Source organism: Microtus oregoni, unplaced genomic scaffold, assembly GCF_018167655.1.
Source record: "Microtus oregoni isolate MIOR12 unplaced genomic scaffold, Mior012 000016F_ref0000370, whole genome shotgun sequence".
Lineage (NCBI taxonomy): Eukaryota > Metazoa > Chordata > Mammalia > Rodentia > Cricetidae > Microtus > Microtus oregoni.
Window position 1 is genome coordinate 26,129,816 of NW_024543075.1, and position 20,917 is coordinate 26,150,732.

At 46.1% G+C, this 20,917-nt stretch overlaps 1 protein-coding gene across 1 annotated transcript in view; it reads right to left on the reverse strand.

Moving 5' to 3' along the window:
• The window catches only part of Iqck (IQ motif containing K), a 118,698-nt gene that overhangs the window by 81,520 nt on the left and 16,261 nt on the right, over positions 1 to 20,917 (reverse strand). Inside the window, exons 2-4 of the mRNA XM_041666849.1 lie at positions 18,820 to 18,893; positions 14,269 to 14,398; positions 12,958 to 13,055 (exon numbers count right to left, since the gene is read on the reverse strand). Of these exons, the coding sequence (XP_041522783.1) occupies positions 12,958 to 13,055; positions 14,269 to 14,398; positions 18,820 to 18,893 (302 nt within the window). The remainder of the gene's footprint in view (positions 1 to 12,957; positions 13,056 to 14,268; positions 14,399 to 18,819; positions 18,894 to 20,917) is intronic.

Consider the following 20,917-nt stretch of genomic DNA (forward strand, 5'->3'; position numbering starts at 1 on the left):
TCTTCTATAAGTTGCCGTGGCCACGGTGTTTTATTGAAGCAGCAGAAGAACTAACATAATTAGACCCTAGCACACACAGTGACTTTAATATCAAAAACAGCTACTTGTAGGTAAGCTGGCCTCCTGACATTGATTCAGATGGCAGCCGACAGGTCGTTACAAAAGAGTCCCTACTTTGTGTTACATTTTATTGAGGTGCTAAGTCCCCAAATAAGAATTTGGGGTTGGTTGTTGGGACCCATTTGATTGTCAGGACTGGTTTTGGCTTGTAGGGAGTTCCTCATCTCTGTAGATGAGGAAGGACCATTTCCAGGATCATTCCACCATCATCTGCTTAGGACGTCACCGGAGTGAGCTGCTGAGGTGCAGCAGCAGCAGCAGCAGCACTGCTCGGTACCCTGGCTCAGCCAGGGACTGGCTCTGACCTTGTAAATGTAAATGCGATACTCCTTCTTTATCCAGACTGCTAAGAACGCCAGCTACACCACCAGGCCATTCTCCAGAACCAATGGAATCTCATGCACAAACACATGCTTGTGATCTGCTGAGAGAGAGCTTGAGTGTTCTTGCGTGAAAGGTAATTACATGCTGCGCTCTGAGCGTCCCTGTTCCCACCAAATTCATCTGCTAAGGTGAAGGCATCAAGAGGCGAGGATAGGGAAAGTGATTAGGTCATATGAGTTCAGCCTGTAAGGGGAACTGAAACAGGCGTCTACAAGTTGCTTTTCCTAAAAGGTATGGTCTCCTCACTTGGCCCACAAGGTAACCAGAGACAGGATGGAAGCCTGACATCTCTGCCTTCATTCTCTCTCTCTCCTTTACTTTGGCTGAAGACACAGAGACAAATTGCTGTCCCTAATCATTCCTCTGGTCACTGAGGATTCCTTTCCTCATGTAGCAATTACCCATGATGGTGAGGCCACACTGAGACACAGAAGCGATGGAGGCCTGAGGATAAGATGAATCCCTGTGCAGAACTGAAAGGGGGCTAAGATCAACCGGAGCCCACTTTAACCAGGCCTACTTAATCGCACACGCCCCTTGTCCTCTCATGTCAGTATCCCAAAGACAGACTTGGATCCCTGTGCCTCTTTTAGCTGCTTCTCTTCCCAATGTGGCCACATTGAAGAAATCTCCTGCCTCTGCTCTTTACAATCATGTCTCTTTAGCTGGCACAGGCTACTGAGCTCTGTGGGAAGGGGGCCATGAGAGCCCTGACTCTTGGTCCAAGAGACTCTAGGTATGAAAAGAGACAGACTGGACGCACCGTCAGATGGGCTTGCAGAGTGAAGGTAAGAGTATAGGAGTTTAAGGCCATCCTCAGCAACATACTGATTAGAGGCCAACCTGAGCAGCAAGAAGAGATCATGTCTTGAAAGAAATAAAAGGTGTGTGTCAGGGGAGAAGAGTTGTATTATCAGTGAACCAGGAAGTAGGCCCTCCTTGAAGCAGGATCGAGAAAGAGAGGGAAAGGCTGGATATAAGGTCACATCCCTTTAATCCTAGCACTTGGGAGGCAGAGGCAGGCAGATCTCTGAGCTCAGAGCTATCGCAGTCTACATCATGAGTTCCAGAACATCCAGGGATTCAATAGTAGGTAGCACTGTCTCACAAAGAAGGAGGAAGAAAAAGGCAATGGCAGTGGCGACATGGGAAGGAAAAGAACTCCTGAGGGCCCTGCTGACTGAGAACAAGATACTTTTGCAAATAATGTTACAAAGCTGTGGCTGCACAGAAACAATAACTGATAACCAACTTGAAGAAGGAAAGATTTATAGTCTCACGCACTTACGGGCTTCAGTCCATGCACTGTGGCAAAGTACAGCAAACACTGCCACAAAGGGGCTGTTTGCCTCCTGACAGCTGGGAGCGAAAAGAGAGCGAGGAAGGTCACACCCAATGACCTAACTTCCTTCTGCCCTCCCCTCTCCTGCCACTAAAGGTTCCACCACTTCTCAGTAGTGCCATAGGGTGGGACTTAAACACCAAACCTTGACAAGCTCCATCATTTGCCCCCATATAAATAAATAAACAAACAAACAAACAAATAAATAACCAGTAGATCAAAGCACATGCAGGTCCCTTCCAGAATTACCACTTACAGGGCCTGGGAGAAGAGTCTGTCAATTCCTAAACCATTTGGTACACAAGTTGGGATCCCTAAAACCCCTGCAAGGCTGGGAACAGAAGGAACTGTGTCTGCAGAGTTCTAGTGCCCCCGCCCCCACTGTCTCTGCCCCCACATGAGATGAGAGATAGTAACAGGAGACTCCCCAAAAGCTGCCAGCCAAATATCTGGGCTCATACAGTGACAGACAAGAGACCTTATCTCAAAAAGGTGGAAAGTGAAGACTGAGACCTAAGGTTGTCTGCAGACCTCAACATATGTGCTATGGCACGCACGTGCCTGCACTCACAAACACACAGGTTCCTCATGCACATAAACACCTGCAGAGATTTTGAAAAAGAAGAAATTATCTCTTACGTGCAATAGCTACAGGAGTTTAACAGAAGACTAGCAATGTTCATAACATGCTCTGTCACTTAACTGCAATCTTCAGAACAGGCCCTGACTTTGAAAGAACAATATTCACCCACTTATCCGCTCATCCATCCACCCAGCCACCCAACCACCATAAACATTTTGCTGCTTTCGAGCGACACTGCGAAGCAAAACAGAAAATAAGTAAGCCAAGCATAAATAACCATAAGCCAGCATCTTAAGAGCAAACTAGAAGTCAGCAATTATTCTTTAGCCATATCAAGATGAAATGTCAAGGGTTCCACTAAGCCATGAATGACTCCACTGTTTAAGAGCCATTTGGATGCGAGTTTGGTGGCTGGTGACAGATAGAGAAGCCCCAGTTGTGTGAGCTTTGTCTGGTGGCTGCGCATTGCTCAGCTGAAGCATCTATGCCCGGTGACAGCACGAGAGGAACAGCTGCGTGGGAAAAGGGCAAACCAGAATAGCAGACGTTCCACTTGGAGGCGACAAATGTGGATGCAGAAATAAGCGCATTTTTAAACCTTCAAGAATAGTCCAACCAAAGGGCATGCAACCAGGGCACGGAGAAATGGAGAGAATCATATTTAATTAAGAAATCCTAAGTCAGGAAAGTAAAAAGGTCTAACTTGTCTTGGATATGTGTAGCATTCAAAGATCTGAGCATCCTGGGAGAAGACAAAGGAGCTAACATTCCTTGGTACCCATGAGAATTACTAAATAAATATTATTAAATATTTGCATACTTCCTCCCAGTAATAGGAGATACTCTGTTATCTCTTTAGTATTTGAGGAAATTAAAGCTCATTGTTAAAGATTTATTTTTACTTATGTGTGTGTATGTGTGTGTGTGTATATGGCACATGTGTGCAGGTACTCAAAAAGGCCAGAAGAGGGCATCGGATCCCCCAGAGCCGGAGTTACAGGCAGTTGTGAACTACATGACATGGCTGCTGGGAACTGGACTCAGGTCTTCTGCAAGAACAGCAAGTGCTCTTAACTGCTGTACCACCTCTCCATCCCCTAAACTCAGATTATTTAAGGCCATACTGCAAATAAAAGGTCCAATGAGATCCTGGGTTTGCTGATCAGTTCTTGCAGATGAAAACTCCGAGAACCCACATTCTTCCTGATCTGTCACTATGACGTGTACATGTTGCTGCTGTATCCAAGTCCTAGGCAACATCCAAAGGCTGACTGCTTGTTTTTGTTTCTGTCTTGAGATAGTTTTATATCCCAGGCTGACTTAGAACTCTTAGCAGCAGTATCTCCTTCCCGCTTCCATCCCCCATCCCTCCCCCCTCAGCCTCCTAGTGTGGGATGCTGGTACTGACATCCAATGCTTAGACTGTTTTCATTTACTTAGCCACAGCTCATCTGCTAGATGTCAAAGATGAAATACAAGTTGGCACAAGCCTGCCTCGTTAATCTCTAATACACACCGAAATGCCTTGGATTCTTTGGAAGCAGTTCATCATTGCCTGGGGCTCAAAACTGGTTTTTGTTCCTTTGTTTCAAGATTATTTATGAAACATTAGATATGCAATCTTCAATGTGAAATCTTAATTACTGCCCTTTTAGATGATTTCATACCCTCTGAAGGGTGTAAATTAGAAAAATAACAGCAGAGTGAACGACAGGACACACTGTGAACACAGCTGCCCTAGGTCCCAAAAGGAATCCAGCATTGGTTCCAGGCTCACTGTTCCTCCAGTCAGTCTTATGGGAAATCTCAGACACATGGAGGTACGAAGAACCTCTCCATCACCCTTCACCTCACACAGGGTTTACTAGCATCTGTGGCTTTCAGGACAGGGTCAGTCCTAAGAGGACAGATACCCTATGTCCACAGTCCCTGGGCCCCATGGTCACATGCAGACAACCTTGTGTGTGTGTGCATCTGTCTGTGCATCTGTGTGAGGTATATGCTAGGCTTCCAATGCTCATTCACTGAGCTGTGCCGCCAGCCCCACCTGCAGACATTCTGAGTGAGTTTGCAAAGCCCCCACTGTGAGCATCTCATTGTCTCATCGTGCCCTACCCTGTGCCCTATCAACTTAATGAAAGGCCACAGCACACTGAATCTACTCTTTCCAGCAGCAGCAGAAGGAAGCGGGAAGGACTGAAGAGGTGGCTCAGTGGTAAGACACTTGCAGGGCAAGCATAAGGACCCGAGTTCAGATCCCCATGAAAGCTGGACATGGTGCTCCCTGTGTGTAACCCTCCTCACTGGAAGCTCAGCGACGGGTCAGGCCAGCACAGAAGGTCAGTTCTAAGTTCACCGAGACAAGTTGTCTCAAAAAACAAGGCGGAGGGCAGTAAAAGGATAAAAGAGGATACTGGAAGTAGATCTCTGACCTCCACACAAGGACACACACAAATGAGTGTGCCCCACATGTGCAAACACACACACCATACGCACATGCATGTGCACGCGCACGCGCACGCGCACACACACACACAGGAAGGCAGAGTTGCTGGAGGGTGACAGAGAGGCCCTCTGGTTTTTCATTCAGCGACAAGAACCAAAGTGTCAGGAGGAGTCCCAGGAACAACGCTGGGCCCAGAGGCGCTCTCCTCCCCAACCCCTCCAGCCTCATTCCCTCTCCACCCAGCTGCACCTGGCAGCTTTTAACACCACAGAGAGAGGGCGGGTAGAGCCTAAGAGAGAATACAAGTAGTGAATGAAAGCCACGGGGCCTGGGAGCAGGGAGTGAGAATTTTTTTTTCTTTTCTTTTTTTTTGTGATTATAATTTTTTTATTAAGAAAAGAAGAAAAAAAACATAAACAAAAAACAAGTTTCCACCTCCTCCCAGCCTCCCATTTCCCTCCCCCTCCTCCCACCCTTCTCCCCCTCCTCCCACCCTTCTCCCCCTCCCCCCACTCCTCTCCCCCTCCCTCTCCAGTCCACAGAGCAAGGGAGTGAGAATTTGAAGCAGCTTAGCCTTCATAACCTGAGGCCAGTATCCATCTGTTTCCCAGCAGTCAGCAGCGAGGGGAAAGTGGGCGTTTCTAGCATCTGTGCAGTCTTCAGTTCTGTCTTCCAGGAGGGACAAGGGCCCAGACAGGATCACCTAAGGTGTCCTCTGTCACTCGCTAGCTCAGGGGTTCCAGGTAAAAATGAATTTTCCTCCAAGAGGGGTGGAGGTGGAAAAAAGAGGGCCTAGTTTAGGAAGTTCTCAGGGTGGAACAGGCTGATGAATGGTGAGCGTTTGACCCCTGTTGATGGGCTGCAAGCCATGCAGGTGATGACAACTCCTCTCACTTTCCTGGATATTCCTCCCCCACCCCTTTTAATTTCATCTGTGTTTGAGGTACGTGTGTGCATGTCTGCATTGTATGGAGGTTGGAGGACAGCTTCAGGTGCCATTCCTCCTCAGGTGCCTTCCACCTTGTCTTTTTGGAAAGAGTCTCTCTCTGGGACCTGGGACTTACTATGTGGCTAGTCAGGCTGGCTAGACCGTTCCAGGGAGCACCCCAGCACTGGCATTACAAGCAAATGCTACCACCCCTGGATTGTATATAGGTGCTGGGGATGGAAGTCAGGTCCTCATGCTTACACAGCAAGCATTTTATTGGCTGAGCTACTTCCCTAGCCCCTCTGTTTCCAATGGCTTCTCCAATGGCAGGCAAAACAGAGAGGAGAGTCTCCCCTACTGTGATACCGGACTTGCTGCAGATCATCTCTTTGGCCTTTTTGATTTACAATCTCATGTGGGATTCCCCTCTGTGATGGAGGAAGGTCATTGGCTAATAAAGGCACTGCCCTGGCCCATTTAATTGGTTAGAGGATAGGTGGGAGGAGAAAACAGGACAGAACGCTGGGAGGAAGAGGAAGTGAGGTCAGAGACTCCACCGCTCTCCTCTAGGGAGCAGACGCCTGAGAGAGACGCCATGCCCGCTCCCGGCATGAAGCTCCGACCCAGGATGGACTAGGCTAGAATCTCCCCGGTAAGCGCACCTTGGGGTGCTACACACAGATGATTAGGAATGGGCTAAATTAATATGTGAGAATTAGCCTAGAAGAGAATGGGCCAAACGGTGTTTAAAAGAATACAGTGTCCGTGTAATTATTTCGGGGCATAAGCTAGCTGGGCAGGCGGCTGGGGTGTTGGGGACGCAGCCCCGCCGCCGCTCTTATTACTTCACCTCTGTCTGCTATGAATATTACCATTGGTTAATAAAGAAACTGCTTCAGCCTATAGCAGGGCAGAATATAGCCAGGCTGGAAGAGATAGAGAGAGAGTGTGTGTAGGCAGAATCGAGGAGATGCCAGGTAGTGCCAAAGGAAATGGTCACCAGAACCTTTCCCGGTAAGCCATAGCCTGGTGGAGATACACAAAATAATAGAAATGGGTTACTTTAAGATATAAGAGCTAGCCAGTAAGAAGACTGAACTAATAGGCCAAGCAGTGTTGTAATTAATATAGTTTCTGTGTGATTATTTGGGTCTGGGTGGCCAGGAAACAAAAGAGCAGTCTCCATTTATAAAATGGTGTACCTACTGCCTGGTATGGAGTCACATAAGACCTAAAAAAGCTTAAGAAAAAAAGAGCTTCTGGACTCACAAAGATGAGAGCCAAGTGCAGCTTCTTGGTAGTCACATTTTTTTTTTTTCAGTTAGGTTCTGTTTGCTGGAGGCAAACAGAGTCGAGGCTTCTTTAAGGGAAAGTTTCCTGACTCAGTATCAGCAGCAAAAACTACATGGCTTCTTTGAGAGACAACTTCTTGGTTTGTGCTCTGATTCTTTCAGGACGCTGAGCTCTTGAATGGGGTCTGTGAGCAGCATGCTGCAAGTTGCTTGGTGGCAGCATGGGTCAAATGCTTCCCAGAGTTGAGGTGGTGAGCGGTGACTTCCACCTGGCAGTCCCAGAGCTGGTGGTGGACGCACCTCTGCCATGCTAAAAGGCCGAGAGAGGCTGAGTCAGCATCCAGGGCTGCTGCGACCACACTACTTACCATTTTAAAAGGTTCCTGGTCAGAAAAGGATTTCAGATACACCATAGGACAGATTCAGACATAAAAGACCTCTAAACGAAACACAGTGTGTTTAAAAAAAAATGTACGTAGGCTTGGGAGAGAGAGAAAAAAGAATATAGACAGTTATAAAAAGAAGTAAATGCTTTTAAAAAATAAAACAAAATCTTTAAAGAGATAGTAAAATTTTTTAATTTTATATTATAAAAATATAATAAATTATATTTATAAAAATATAAGAGTACAGACAGTCATATATTAAAGGAATAGAGAAAAATAAGCCATGTAAAGATGAAATATACACAGAGAGTCTGGATTACGCATATTATTGTGTTTTCTTTGAATTTTTTGAATGCAGAGAGACATTTGATTCTGGGGGCTGCTAAGTTAAACCAACATAAAGGTATCTTGACTTCAAAATTTGAGTCTAAGGATATGTTGCTTTGGAAAGGGGGTTCTGCTTTTGTTCCCACAGAAGATGAGAACCTGTGGATTCCTTTCATACTAATGTAGCTTGATGGAATGAGACCCCCCAAAAGTTCTCCGTGAACCCCTAAAAATACTTTGTCCAACAAAAAGCAGGACGTAGTTTGGAGAAAACTAAACCCAAATTCCCAAAATTATTGCTTATAAATGTTTGTTTTTATTTAAAAGTGGTTTGGTATAAATTGTTAATGGTCACAGTCAATCTCTTTTAAAAAAATAAGGAAGATACATATGTTGCTATGAACTTTGGTTTATTGATTCAAATTTAAGGTTAATTTTGTTATATGTGTTTCTGTTCTTATTTAAAGTAATATGTTTAGACAGCTCATTTAAAAATGTAATGTATAATTAAAAATTACAGATTAATAGGGAGTAACTTATAATAGTCAAACTTGTAGTCATGTTAGGTTTTCTAGATATACAGAGATATATTTCAGTTACTCTTCAACACTTTCAAAGACCTACAGAACATGGCATTTAAAATGTTTTAAGAACTTAGACTTGACAGTGAGATATGTCTGCTTCTGGCAGCACTATTTACTGCAGAGAGGTTGATGGGCATTAAAGAAACTCATGGAATTTGCCTTCAATGTGGCAAGGCTAGCCATTTGGGCAAGAAATTGTTCTTGCCTGGACTGCTAATTGGTATGCTGCATAAACTGAACATGCAGGACCCACAGAAAAATGACTGCTGCATGTGCCTAAAGAAGGTGAGACAGCTCTCCAGAGTTCCTGTTTCACAGGAGAAACTGTCAGACGTTCTGCAGGACACAGAAGAAAGCAACCGATGAACTTTGCTATCACAAGGCAGAACAGATCTTCAAATTTCCTGTTTCATGGAAAAGTCTGCGGGATACTATGGGCCTGTAGGCTGAAGATGAATGCTCCAATGATACAGAAGAACTTTGGGTGACTTTCCAGGCAGCAAGATGTCTCTGTCAATTCTAAAGTTTTAGAAGTTGCTTATAATACACTTCCTGTTTACTTAGGTAATATTATATCCTTCAGGGGTCTTTGAAGAGTTGAAATAGTTATAGTTTTCCTTAGTTATAATAAAAGATAAATTAGGTATGAAACTTTAGAATCACAAAGATAAAATAGATGATAGAATATTTTCTTTAATTATGCCAGATACAAATAGACTAAATATTGTAACTGTGATTCTTGCTTGAACATGCTTTGTTATATGCAAACTTATTATGTTAAAGTTAAAACCTTCCTTTTTATTTAGACAGAAAAGGGGAGATGGTGTGGGATTCCCTTCTTTATGTTATGAATATGTTTTATTACCATTGGTTAATAAAGAAACTGCTTCAGCCTATGGCAGGGCAGAATATAGCCAGGCTGGAAGAGATATATATAGAGAGTAGGCAGAATTAAGGAGATGCCATGTAGCTGCCAAAGGAGATGGTCACCAGAATCTTACCCAGTAAGCCACAGCCTGGTGGAGATACACAAAATAATAGAAATGGGTTACTTTAAGATATAAGAGCTAGCCAATAAGAAGACTGAACTAATTAGACCAAACCGTGTTGTAATTAATATAGTTTCTGTGTGATTATTCAGGTCTGAGCAGCCAGGAAACAAAAGAGCAGTCTCTGGTTACAACAGTCTACCTCAGCAAAGCCACGTGTTAGTGAAAACACTGTGTTCACTGTGGCCTGGCTGGGTGTGGAGGAGCAAGATAGGGGGAAGCATTGAAGGGCCTCAGTTTGAATGCAGCAGGCCCATGTGGCAAAACTAACCACTTCCCACAGAGCAATGTGAAGATAGCCTTTCGTGGGTGGAAGGGATGAAGTTCCTGTCCTCCTCTGTGCCCAGGACCACAGATGACAACTGACCTGTACTGTCAGGAAAGAGGAGGCCCAGGGCTGGGGCTGGGCCTTGCTGAGCCGTCATGCAAGCTGCAGGCCAGAGTAGAACTGCTCAGGCTCTAGCAGGTGTTTGATGACAATGGAGAACCTTCTAGAGACCCAAGATGTATTGCTTGACAGGTTTGAATAAGGCCCTCTTCCCCCTTTCCCATGAGGCTCTCAATAAAATAAACCTGCTCATGAAATCATCGCAGCCTTTGTTCTCCCACCTCCACCCTTCCTTGGGCTGGGGCCAAGCGCTGAGATACACCAGCGACCAGAAACAAGAGGGAGCTTACATGGGAGAAGCACAGAGACACTAAATTGCTACGGAGTTAACATTTATTGAGATCCCTGTGGGTTCCGGTCTGCCCTGAACAGTGCACCAGTAGCCTTGTCTTATCGCAGGAAGAATCCCTTGGGCAACACTTGACTGTCCTCCTTGTAGCTGCATGGAAACTGTGGTGACTTGGAAGACGAGAGCCACCGGCTTTATGGAGGTGACCTCAGGGTCTAGGATATGATCAGTCCCAAGCAGACATAATGCTTTTAACCCTTGGTGCTGGGGGTTTGAACTCAGGGCCTTGAACACGCTGGAGAAGAGCTGCAATGCCCTCCGTCCCTTTCTAAATTTCATTCTTGAGATGCCAGCATACCAAGGTGCCAAGGCCAGTCTTCAACTTGTCCTAGGAAGCTGAGACAGCAAGTGTGTGGCAAGACACCTGCCAGAGACAGACTTCAAAATTATATAACGTTGGCTCCAGAGTCTTGCTCCTCATCAAGGCCTGATTTACTGACTGCTAATTACTGGTAGGGAATCAGGCTGTGCATTTCCTGGCCTCGGAGCTTTCTCCTGCTACTGACTAAAACTCAGGAACAGATGTCTTGCTCCCCAGCCTGTCCAGAACTTCTCTCTAGGGAATAAGTCCAACAGAATGGCTTTCCAAAAAGAAGACGGGTGTTGGCCAAGGACATAGTAACAACTGTGCATCTTTGCTGTCTAACTGTGCTCTCATTGAGGACCAGCCCTGTGTTTACCAACACTAGGGGCTTGGTAGAGTATTACTGAGCATTGAGAAGTATAAAACTAAGATAGAGACTTTGTCCTCAGAATACTCAAAATAGTTGGAAGGCAGGCATGTATAAAATTAAATATCTGTGGGTTAAGAATGTCTTAATTGAGGCTGTCTGAATTTACCATAAAATGAGGAACAGATGAGCACTCTGAAATCTGAGAGCTGGGATCAGTTGCCTCTCCTTTAGGCCTCCAGGGAGCTGGGATACGGGAGGTGTCCCGCAGCTGAGTCTGGAAAACATGTAGCACTTGACTATGCAGAGGAGAGGAGCACAAGCAGTGATTTCTAAAACAAGGAGGAGCAAATGCACAGAGGCCCTGACGTGGTGAGGCTGGGGCAGGGGAAGGGGCATGAGCATCTGTTTAGCTGGGGGAGGGGGGGTACCTGAAAAGAAAAGCGAGAGAAGGAGGAAGGGGAGGAAGGAGAGTTGGAGAGACCCTTGAACAAGCCAGGCTAGGTGGCAACATCATGTAGATTTGCCATTGTCACGTAGTATGGTAGCCCAAGTGTTCAAGGTCTTCTCCTTGGTAGTGATGTCGTGAGAGCTGGACAGAATACAAAGTCCGGGTCCCAAAAGGGACTGGAATCCCAGCCTCTTCTCTGGTCTCTAGCTTGTGGTGTGAGTGGTTTCACTCTGCCCTCTGCTGCCACCATGGTGTGGTGCCTGGCACAAAGCAACAGCGACTCTGTCATGGGGAACCTCCAATACTGTGAGCCCAAACCAAACATTTTCTCTCCATCAGTTGATTAACTCAGGAGTTTCACTGTAGTGACAGAAGCTAACACAGCATGCTGAGCCAATTCCTACCAGTAGGGTGGAGAATACCCCCAGGTTTGCAGAATCCAACCCAAGCATGCATAACCCCCTGACTTTGGTCCCCAGCGATCTTGAAGTCAGGCATGGTAACACACATTTGCTCTCGGGAGGCAACAGAAGGATCAGAAGTTCAAGGTAATCTTTGGCCACAGAGTAAGTCAGGGACCAGCCTAGGCTACATGAGGCCTCAAACAAAACAATGAAATGGGGCAGGGCACAAATATGAATAATATCTTCTAATTCATTTTTGCTTTAAATAAAGAGACAACTACCATGGGAAGTCTACCAGAAGGAACATTATGTCACGTGGATCCAAGTGGGGAGCAACTGGGAGCCACAGTATAGGCGTAAGTCACAGGTACGTCGTGAGGGGAGAAGGGTGACATTAAGGTCTTACTAAACAAAAGTCAAACATTTTGTAGGGCACATGGAAACCGTCTCCATGGAATAGAAAAATACCATCAAAGGAGGACCAGTTTGTCTCAGACAGTGACCCTTGTGGGGTCAGAAGGCCAAACATGTGGTGATGTCATTGACTGTGATAACATTTACAGATCCCGGCTTTGTCTGTCAGCTGCCTTTCACCATGATCACTGCATACTGTCTAAGTGCCATCGTGAGTCCTTTCACCTGGATCTGAATTCTGGAACCTACTGAAGCTCTGCGTCCTTCCCTCTTCTCATCACTGGACACAGGCAATACTCAGAGAATTTCTTGGGGCTGATGTGAACACTGATATAAAGGATGCTGATGCTCTTGGCAGAGACGCCGGTGCAGAGCAGGTGCTCAACCAAGAGGTTACCCTCTTGCGATGTTGTGGACCACTGTCCTCTGAGCATGGTGGCCATTACCGTCTCCACAAAAGCAGCTGAAACTACCCACAGGAGATGTTCAAGGCTGGGCTTGTTGTTTCTTTGCAGGAGGGGTAGGGAGGGAGGGTCATTAGACCCTCACCTGAGATTCTAGATACTCCTTCCAATACCTCTCCCCTTACAAGATGCAGCTGCTCAAATGTATAGTGTGTAGAGGGTTGACTGAAAGGGAGACACCATCTATACAGCAATGGAGAGGTCGCCTTCCGTGTTGGAGTGACACTTGGCAGTGATTCGACTGTTTTGGGCTTCCCTTGTAAAGGGGTTGTTTTTGAGAATAATAGCTCAATGGTACCAAGCTCACGGGCTGCCATCAGACTGAAATGAATGAGCAAGAACCTAAAAATATGGACATCCCACCAAACCACTGACCTCAAAACACTTTTCTCTCTTTGCTTGGTGAAGCAGGCTGGCCATTCCAGGGAGCAGAACTGGAAAGATGAACATTTCCAGATAATCTTTGGGGGAACCTGAAACAAGAATAGTCCCACTGAAAAACCCAAAATACCTGGGTTCATCTGAAAAAGACATTCACTGCTTAACAGAGAGAGGAAGGGAGAAAGGCGAGGAGGGAGAGATGGAGGGAGGGGAACATATTCCATCTGGGCTGGTGCTGTAGCATCTCAGCTGGCTGAGTGCTTGCCTAGCATGCAGGTAGCCCTGGCTTTGATCTCCAGCACCCAATAAACTGGGTGTGGGAGTACAGGCCTGTATTATAGCATTCAAGAAGTAGCGGCAGGAGGACCAAATGTTTCAGGCAAACCTGGCTATATAAAAGTTCAAAGCAAGACCGGGAGACCCTGTCTGAAAAGACAACAAAACAAAAAGTGTCATCTATTCAATAACACAGTCTGACTTGTCACTGTCTGCTTCAGGCTGCAGAGTGGGACTGGGTTACTAAGAGACTAAACTCGGCCCAGTGAGCCTCTGGACTCTGGCAAGGATGTGGTCCGGGCCCTGCCCAGGTCACGGCCTCCAGGTACCTGTTTGCAGCACCCAGGCAGTCACAGCACAGAGGCCAGTGTCTGCGAGAGCAGTGGGGTGTGAGCATGAGGTACGACAGAAACTGAGTCTAGAGAGGAGCTGGGATAGGGGACTTCAACAGATGGGGCCTGACAGCCACAATAATAGCAGCAGTGCCTAACCAGGGTCCAGAGCAGAAGGCACAACACAAGGAGAAAGAGCAAAGGGAGGCTTTATGAGCTGAGGGACCAGCAGGCTGGACCTGGAGACCTGACGACAAGACCTTTCTTCTACTCTGTGCATCTGTTTACCCTGTCTCTAGCTCAGTATTTAGTAGAGAATCACAGTGCTTGCTACATTCTCTCGACTATGTGCTAACCTTCCAAAGATGTCAGCGACCCAACAACACTCCGCTTACAAATGAGAACTCTGAGGCTGAAGGGGGCAGTTTAGCTCAGGTCCTGAGTTCAACTCCCAGCACCCATGTGAACAAGCCAAGTGTGGCAGTGTGGGCTTGTGACCCCAGGGCTGGGGAGCAGGATTCCTGGGGCTCGCTCCAGCCAGCTTAGCCCATCTAGGGAGCTCCAGGCCTGCCTCAAAAGACAAAACAAAATGAACTACAACACACATGCCTATGTGTCTGAGCACCCCCACCACACCCTGTGAGTGTCAACATTACATCCCAAACTACAGAAGATGCAGGCTTGCCTCCTTACTTACAGGTCTTGGGCTCCACTGTTTCTGCCTTCCTGGGAGGACAAGGCACAGGAGGCATCACTGGGAATGGGTGCACCGGGAGGTAGTGCTCCATGTTGAAGCCATGAGGAACCAGCTCATCCAACGGCGAGACCTACAGGCAGCAGGGCAGGGAAGTCAGTTTCAGAACAGCTTCAATAATTGGATTTTCTTTATTTTTTTAATTTTAAAATTCAGCTTATTTATGGTGGCAGCATACACACATGCCACAGCACACACATGGAGGTCAGAGGACAATCTGTGAAAGTTGGTCCTCTCCTTCCACCCTTTGAGACCCAGGAACTGAATTCAGGTTATCAGGCTTAGCAGTAAGCACCTTTGCACACCAAGCCATCTCACCAGCCCTCGGTTTTATCATCATCATCATCATCATCATCATCATCATTTTTTTTGTTTTTTGTTTTCAAGATAGGGTTTCTCTGTGTAGCCCTGGTTTTCTAGAACCAATTGGTAGAGCAGGGTGGTCTTGAACTTAGAGATCATCCTGCCTCTGCCTCCCAAGTGCTGGGATTGAGGCATGAGCCACACTGCCTGATTTTTCTTTATAAGCTTGTAAGGGAATGAACTTCTGTGTCAGATAGATAGGTTGGGGGACATTCTGAATAGAAGCGTTCCCTTCCCTTCGCTCCTGGCATGCTTTTAAATGGGTAAAGGGGTTGTGGATTTAGTTAAGTGGTAGAGTACCTACCTAGCAAGTACAAGGCCCTAGGTTTGGTCCTAAGTTCTGAGGGGGGAAAAGACGAAATTAAATGACAATGGAGTTAAAATCCTTAGTGGGGAAAAGGGAGAGGAAGACCACGTATGGTTGAAACATTGGCCAACAACCCAAAAAGAATCAGGAGGCTGAGGGTGGTTACAGCTCTTGTCCCACAAGTGTGAAAAATGGAATAATACCAGGTAGGTATGGCAACCCCCTGCAATTCCAGCCTCTGAGGTGGAAGAGGATCTCCAGAGCAATTGGCCTGGGAAGGCTGCATCAGCAAGCTCTGGGCTTGATTGAGAGACCCTTCTCAGTGAACCAGGTGCAAACATGACAGGACGACAGTCCCTGACACCAACACACGTGCACCCCACATGTATGCCCGTATACACACAAACCTGCCAACACATATGAAAGTGGTAAAAATAAACAGGGCTGAAGTGAGCCTGGATGATCAAGAGAGGAAGGTGGGGAAGCCATAGGAAACAGTCTAGAGGACACAACCCTTCCCAGTAGAATCCTAAGGGGCACGGCACTCAGAACTGCTGGGCACTGCAACAGTGAGAAGGAGAAAGGCAATGCCACCCAGAGGTCACGTGAAACATGGCTGCTGTCCACGTCTTCCCTTGGGCTGTTGTCCCCTCTTGACATCTGAGTAGCTTCCTTTGCACCAGCATTCCCTGTGGGCTCCCCAACCTCCCCATGGTTCTTCTGTAAACAGATAAAGCAAGGCCTGAGGAGAACTTCTGTGGGATATTGTAATGGCACCCCAAAACCCACTTCTGATTCACAGGTCTACTGCCCCACTCGGAAACATTGGCCCTGTTCCTGGCCACCCTGAAGAAGTCTTCCAGAGGCAACTACTCCTATGAACACCTAGGCCGTGCTTCCCAATTTATAGAAGAGACCCATCTAGAATGCCAAGACGTGTACAAACAGGAAAGCAAGCACTCTGGCTGTGATGGCTGCTTTTAGATGCCAAGCTGAATACACTAAGGAGATCACTGATAAAGCTATCTGGTAGTCTGTGAAGGTGATCTAGTGATGAGAAACTAAGCCGGGCCTGAGGGAAGATTCACCCTCACTGTGGACAGGGACTCCCAAGGCAGGCAGCAGAGACGTGGAAGGAAGTGAATTCTCTCTCTCCTAGAGCCACATGTCTTTGCTTTGCACCTGTCTTAGATGCTGGGACTCCTTACTACAGAGTTTTGACCCTGGAACTTGAACCTGCAGCTCCCTGGGTCTTGCTCCTTTGCACTTGGACTGAGCGATACACCACCAGCTTCCCTGTGTCCGAGTGTCCCAGGCCTTCAGCCTCAGAGTAAGCAACACTGACTTTCAGGTTCTCCAGCTTGCAGACAGCCTGCTGTGTGACTGCCCTGTGGTGGTCTGAAGGGAAATGGTCCCCAAAGGGAGTGGCACTATGGGGAAGTGTGGCCTTATTGGAGAAAGTGTGTCACTGTGAGGGTGGGCTTTGAGGTCTCTTTTTCTCAAGTTTCCCTCAGTGTGACATGCAGTCAACTTCCTGTTGCCTGCAAAACATAGCTTTCTCAGCTCTAGCACCATGTCTGCCTGCATGCCGCCATGCTCCCCTTCATGATCATAGCAGACTAGCCCTCTGAAACTGTAAACAAGTCCCCCTCTGATGGAGGAAGGTCATTGGCTAATAAAGGCACTGCCCTGGCCCATTTTATTGGTTAGAGGATAGGTGGGAGGAGTAAACAGAACAAAATGCTGGGAGGAAGAGGAAGTGAGCTCAGAGACTCGACCGCTTTCCTCTCGGGAGCAGACGCCTGAGAGAGATGCCATGCCCCGCTCCCGGGATGAAGCTCCGACCCAGGATGGACTAGGCTAGAATCTCCCCGGTAAGCGCACCTTGGGGTGCTACATACAGATGATTAGAAATGGGCTAAATTAATATGTGAGAATTAGCCTAGAAGAGAATGGGCCAAGCGGTGTTTAGATGAATACAGTTTGTGTGTTGTTATTTCGGGCATAAGCTAGCCGGGCAGGCGGGTGGGGTGTTGGGGACGCAGCCGCCCCGCCGCCCCTATTTACGACACCCCTCAATTAAATGTTTTCTTTATAAGAGTTGCTGGGGCCATGGTGTCTCTTCACAGCAATAGCAAACTCTAAGACACACAGCTTTAGTTAATGTGTGTAAGATGATTCACCAATGAGGCTCCTGTCATCTACCTACCTACCTACCTACCTACCTACCTACGTAGATCATCAGTCAACTATCTGCTATCTATCACCTCTTTATCTCTATCACCAATCAACTCTCCATCTATCACCTATCTTCATACTCTATCTACTATGTTTCTCTACCATCTCCCTACCTACCTATCCATCTACCCAATCATCTCCTGCTGGTTCTGATGCTCTATATAGCCTGAAGGTACTTGATTATATAAAAGAATATTCTTAAGTTCCCTTTTAAGATTGAACACAACTAAAGCTCTCTACACAGATCAAGAAAATCAACAGCATAAAAAACAAAAGATTAAGAATTATAGCCATGGCTGGGCATAGTGGTACACACCTGTAATCCCACCACCACCTGGGAGGCAGAGTAAGGAGGGTCACCACAAGAGCTTGTCTCCAAAATAAATAAGCAAGTAAAGCAAGCAAGCATAGTCAGGTATGATGGTGTACACTTCGCACCTCAGCACTCTGAAAGCTGAGGCAGGAGAATCAAGAGTTTAAGGTCATCTGAACTACATGTGGAGTTCCATGCTAGCCTGGTCCTGACTATATAACAAAGAAAAACTAAAACCAATAAATAGAACAACTATCTTAGAAAAAAACAATTCAGAAAAGAGAATGACAATTAGTAACTATAGAGAAATTTGTATAAGAATTGCACCCACAAAGCAAGAACAGGGTGTTTGCAAAAAGGAACAATCACAGAACAAGAAAGAGTTTTAAATACAAGAATCTGTCAGAGACCACTGCGGTAAAAAAAAAAAATTACTCAAAATCTAAAGAATTCAGTTTTGGTTCTATCCCTGTGACCTTGTTCAAGTCCCTTTACCTCTGAGTCTTTATTTTTTTTAATTAAGGCTGTCAAAGGTATGCAATTCTGAGGTATATTTCCAAGGGTTCTCCCTTCTTGGCTGCTGGTCCTCTCAGCACATAGAGAAACCTGCTCTATCCACTACTTGTGTGGGACAACTCTGTATTCTGTCAATTATGTTTTAAATAAACACTGATTGGCCAATAGCCAGGCAGGAAGTATAGGTGGGACAACCAGACAGGAAGTAGAGGCGGGGCAATGAGAACAGGAGTATTCTGGGAAGAAGGAAGCTCTTTCTGCAGTCCTGTCCAGACACCAAAGAAGCAGGATGTGACCTGCCCCCCTGAAAAAGGTACTAAGCCATGTGGCTAACATAGATAAGAATAATGGGTTAATATAAGAGCTAATACAAAGCCTGAGCTAATGGGCCAATCAGTTTATAACTTACATAAAATTCTGTGTGATTTCTCTTTGGGACATAACGACTGTGGGAACTGGGCAGGACAGAAACCCCAACAAGCAGGCCCTCATGTTACACACTACTGTCACTACATAGATCCATTGTAAACATGTTTTACAGCATGAGCTGGTCACAAGAAAATGTGAGCTGTCCCACTTAAAAGAATCTACTGTAAGGTTCAAAGTGCATAGATGATGGTTTTGAAGCCACTCCATTCTCAGAAGAACCATGTTGCAAGTTCTAGCTCCAGTGTCTCCCCTTTCCCTCCCTCCCAAACCAGGATGTGACTGGCGGGGTTACTGGTGCTGCTCTCACTGAGGCCTAGCCCATACTCACCGAGCTCACTGTGACAGCAGCTTCCTGTTTCACTTTATATCCTTCTGGAAGGGTAGGCAGCTCGGCTTCATACTCTAAAGGAAGGGGAAAGTGTTCAGTTCTACACTTCATTGACATTTGTGATGCAATTTTCTTCAAATAAAACATTCTTAAACTTTAGTTCAGTTGGTAGTTTACATAGATGAAACACAACTGCTCATTGGACATTATTGTTTTTGATTTATTTATTCAAATAAGTCAGTACTGGGATTGAGCCCAGGGCTCTGCAGGGTAAGTGCTCCCCTGCTGAGCTATATCCCCAGCCCCAGTTGGTTGATTTCTTTAAGCTGCCTTATTCAAAATGAGTAAGATGCTTGGCCCCTTAAGAAAGTCAAGGCTTTATGTTAGAGTCTGAGACTCTTCCCCAAACACTACAACTTCAGACTTTGCCCAAACATGATGTAACTACAGGACTAAGCAGAATAAGACAATGTTAAAGACAACGCCAAAATCATATGTGGTGGCTTGAATGAGAATATCCCCATCTTAGTCAGGGTCTCTATTACTGTAACCAAACACCATGACCAAAGAGCAAGTTGGGAAGGGAAGGGTTTATTTGACTTATATTTCCCTATCACTATTCATCATCAAAGGAAAGTCAGGACAGGAACTCAAGCAGTGTAGGAACTAATGAAGAAGCTATGGAAGGATGCTGCTTACTGGATTGCTCCTCATGACTTATCCATTCTGCTTAATTACAAAACACAGGACTACCAGCCCAGGAAAGGCACCACCCATAATAAGTTGGGCCACCCTACCATCAATAACTAAGTAATAAAATGCCTTACAGTTGGATGTAATGGAGGCATTTTCTCAGCTAAGCCTCTCTCCTCTCTGATGACTCCAGCTTGTGTCAAGTTGACATAAGACCAGCCAGCACCACTGACCCCTTGTCAATCTGACACACAAACACATCACTACCTTTTCCTTCTTATTCATCCCCAGGATCTCACATTAAAACATAAATAACTTTAAAAGTCCTACAGTCTTTATAAACTCAAATGCATTAAAATTGCATTCTCTTTAAAATATTCAATCTCCCTAAAAGTTTAAAATCTCTTAAAATTTCTGTCTTTCAGCTATGGGCTCCTGTAAAAATCAAACTTAAATTAAATACCTTCTTCAAGAGGTAAGAACCAGGACACAGTCACAGTCAGAACCAAGCAAAACCAAACTCCAACAGTATAAATCCCACTCATGATCTCCTGGGCTCCTCCAAGGAGCTTGCATCACTTCTCCAGCTCCGCCCTCTGCAGCACACAGCTGGTCTTCTAGGCTCCCGCTGGCTCCACCCCATTGCTGCTGCTGTTCTTGGCAGTCATCCCATGGTACTGGCTTCTCTAAAAAACGGGTCTTCTGCTGCAACTGGGCTGCATTTTCACCAGTAGCCTCTTATAGGCTCTCTTCAAGGTGCCAAGCTTCAGCTTCTTTGCACAACCCTTCAGTCCTAGGCCTTCCAACTGCCACTGGGGCTGCACCTTTACCAATATCCTCTCCTGGCCTCCTGCAGGGCCAAGCTGTTCTCCATGACCCCTTTATGCCTTCAAAACCAGTAGCACCTGGGTGACTCTAACACCACCAAATTTGGTTAGCAGTGGGAGGTGCAACCTTGGCCACCTCTAGAACACTGCTTGTGTGTGCTGGCCCTCAGGAAACAGTTCCCAGAAGATTTCACCTCAAGGATGCTGGTCTCTTCTTAATCGCCGCTAAATTCTCAGCTCCAGCTGACCAGCATCGGGTATCCCAGCAAAGCAAAGGTTCTGCTTAAGTAGTTCTGGGATCTTATTAATTACAGCTAAGATTCTTCAGCCCCAGCTAACCAGAATGACAGACTCTTAAATGAAAAGAGCATACAGTGATGTCTTTAAACTTCCCTCTGAAACCTCACGGGCCTCCATCCTCTAAACTGCTCTCAACATTCTTTTCTTCCAAGCTCCTATAGAATATCCCACTGAATTCTCAACACTCAATGGCTTTTCTAGCCCAAAGTTCCAAAACGTCCTTCTACACAGCAATACCCCACAATCTTGGTACCAACTTGTCTTGGGGTCTCTGTTGC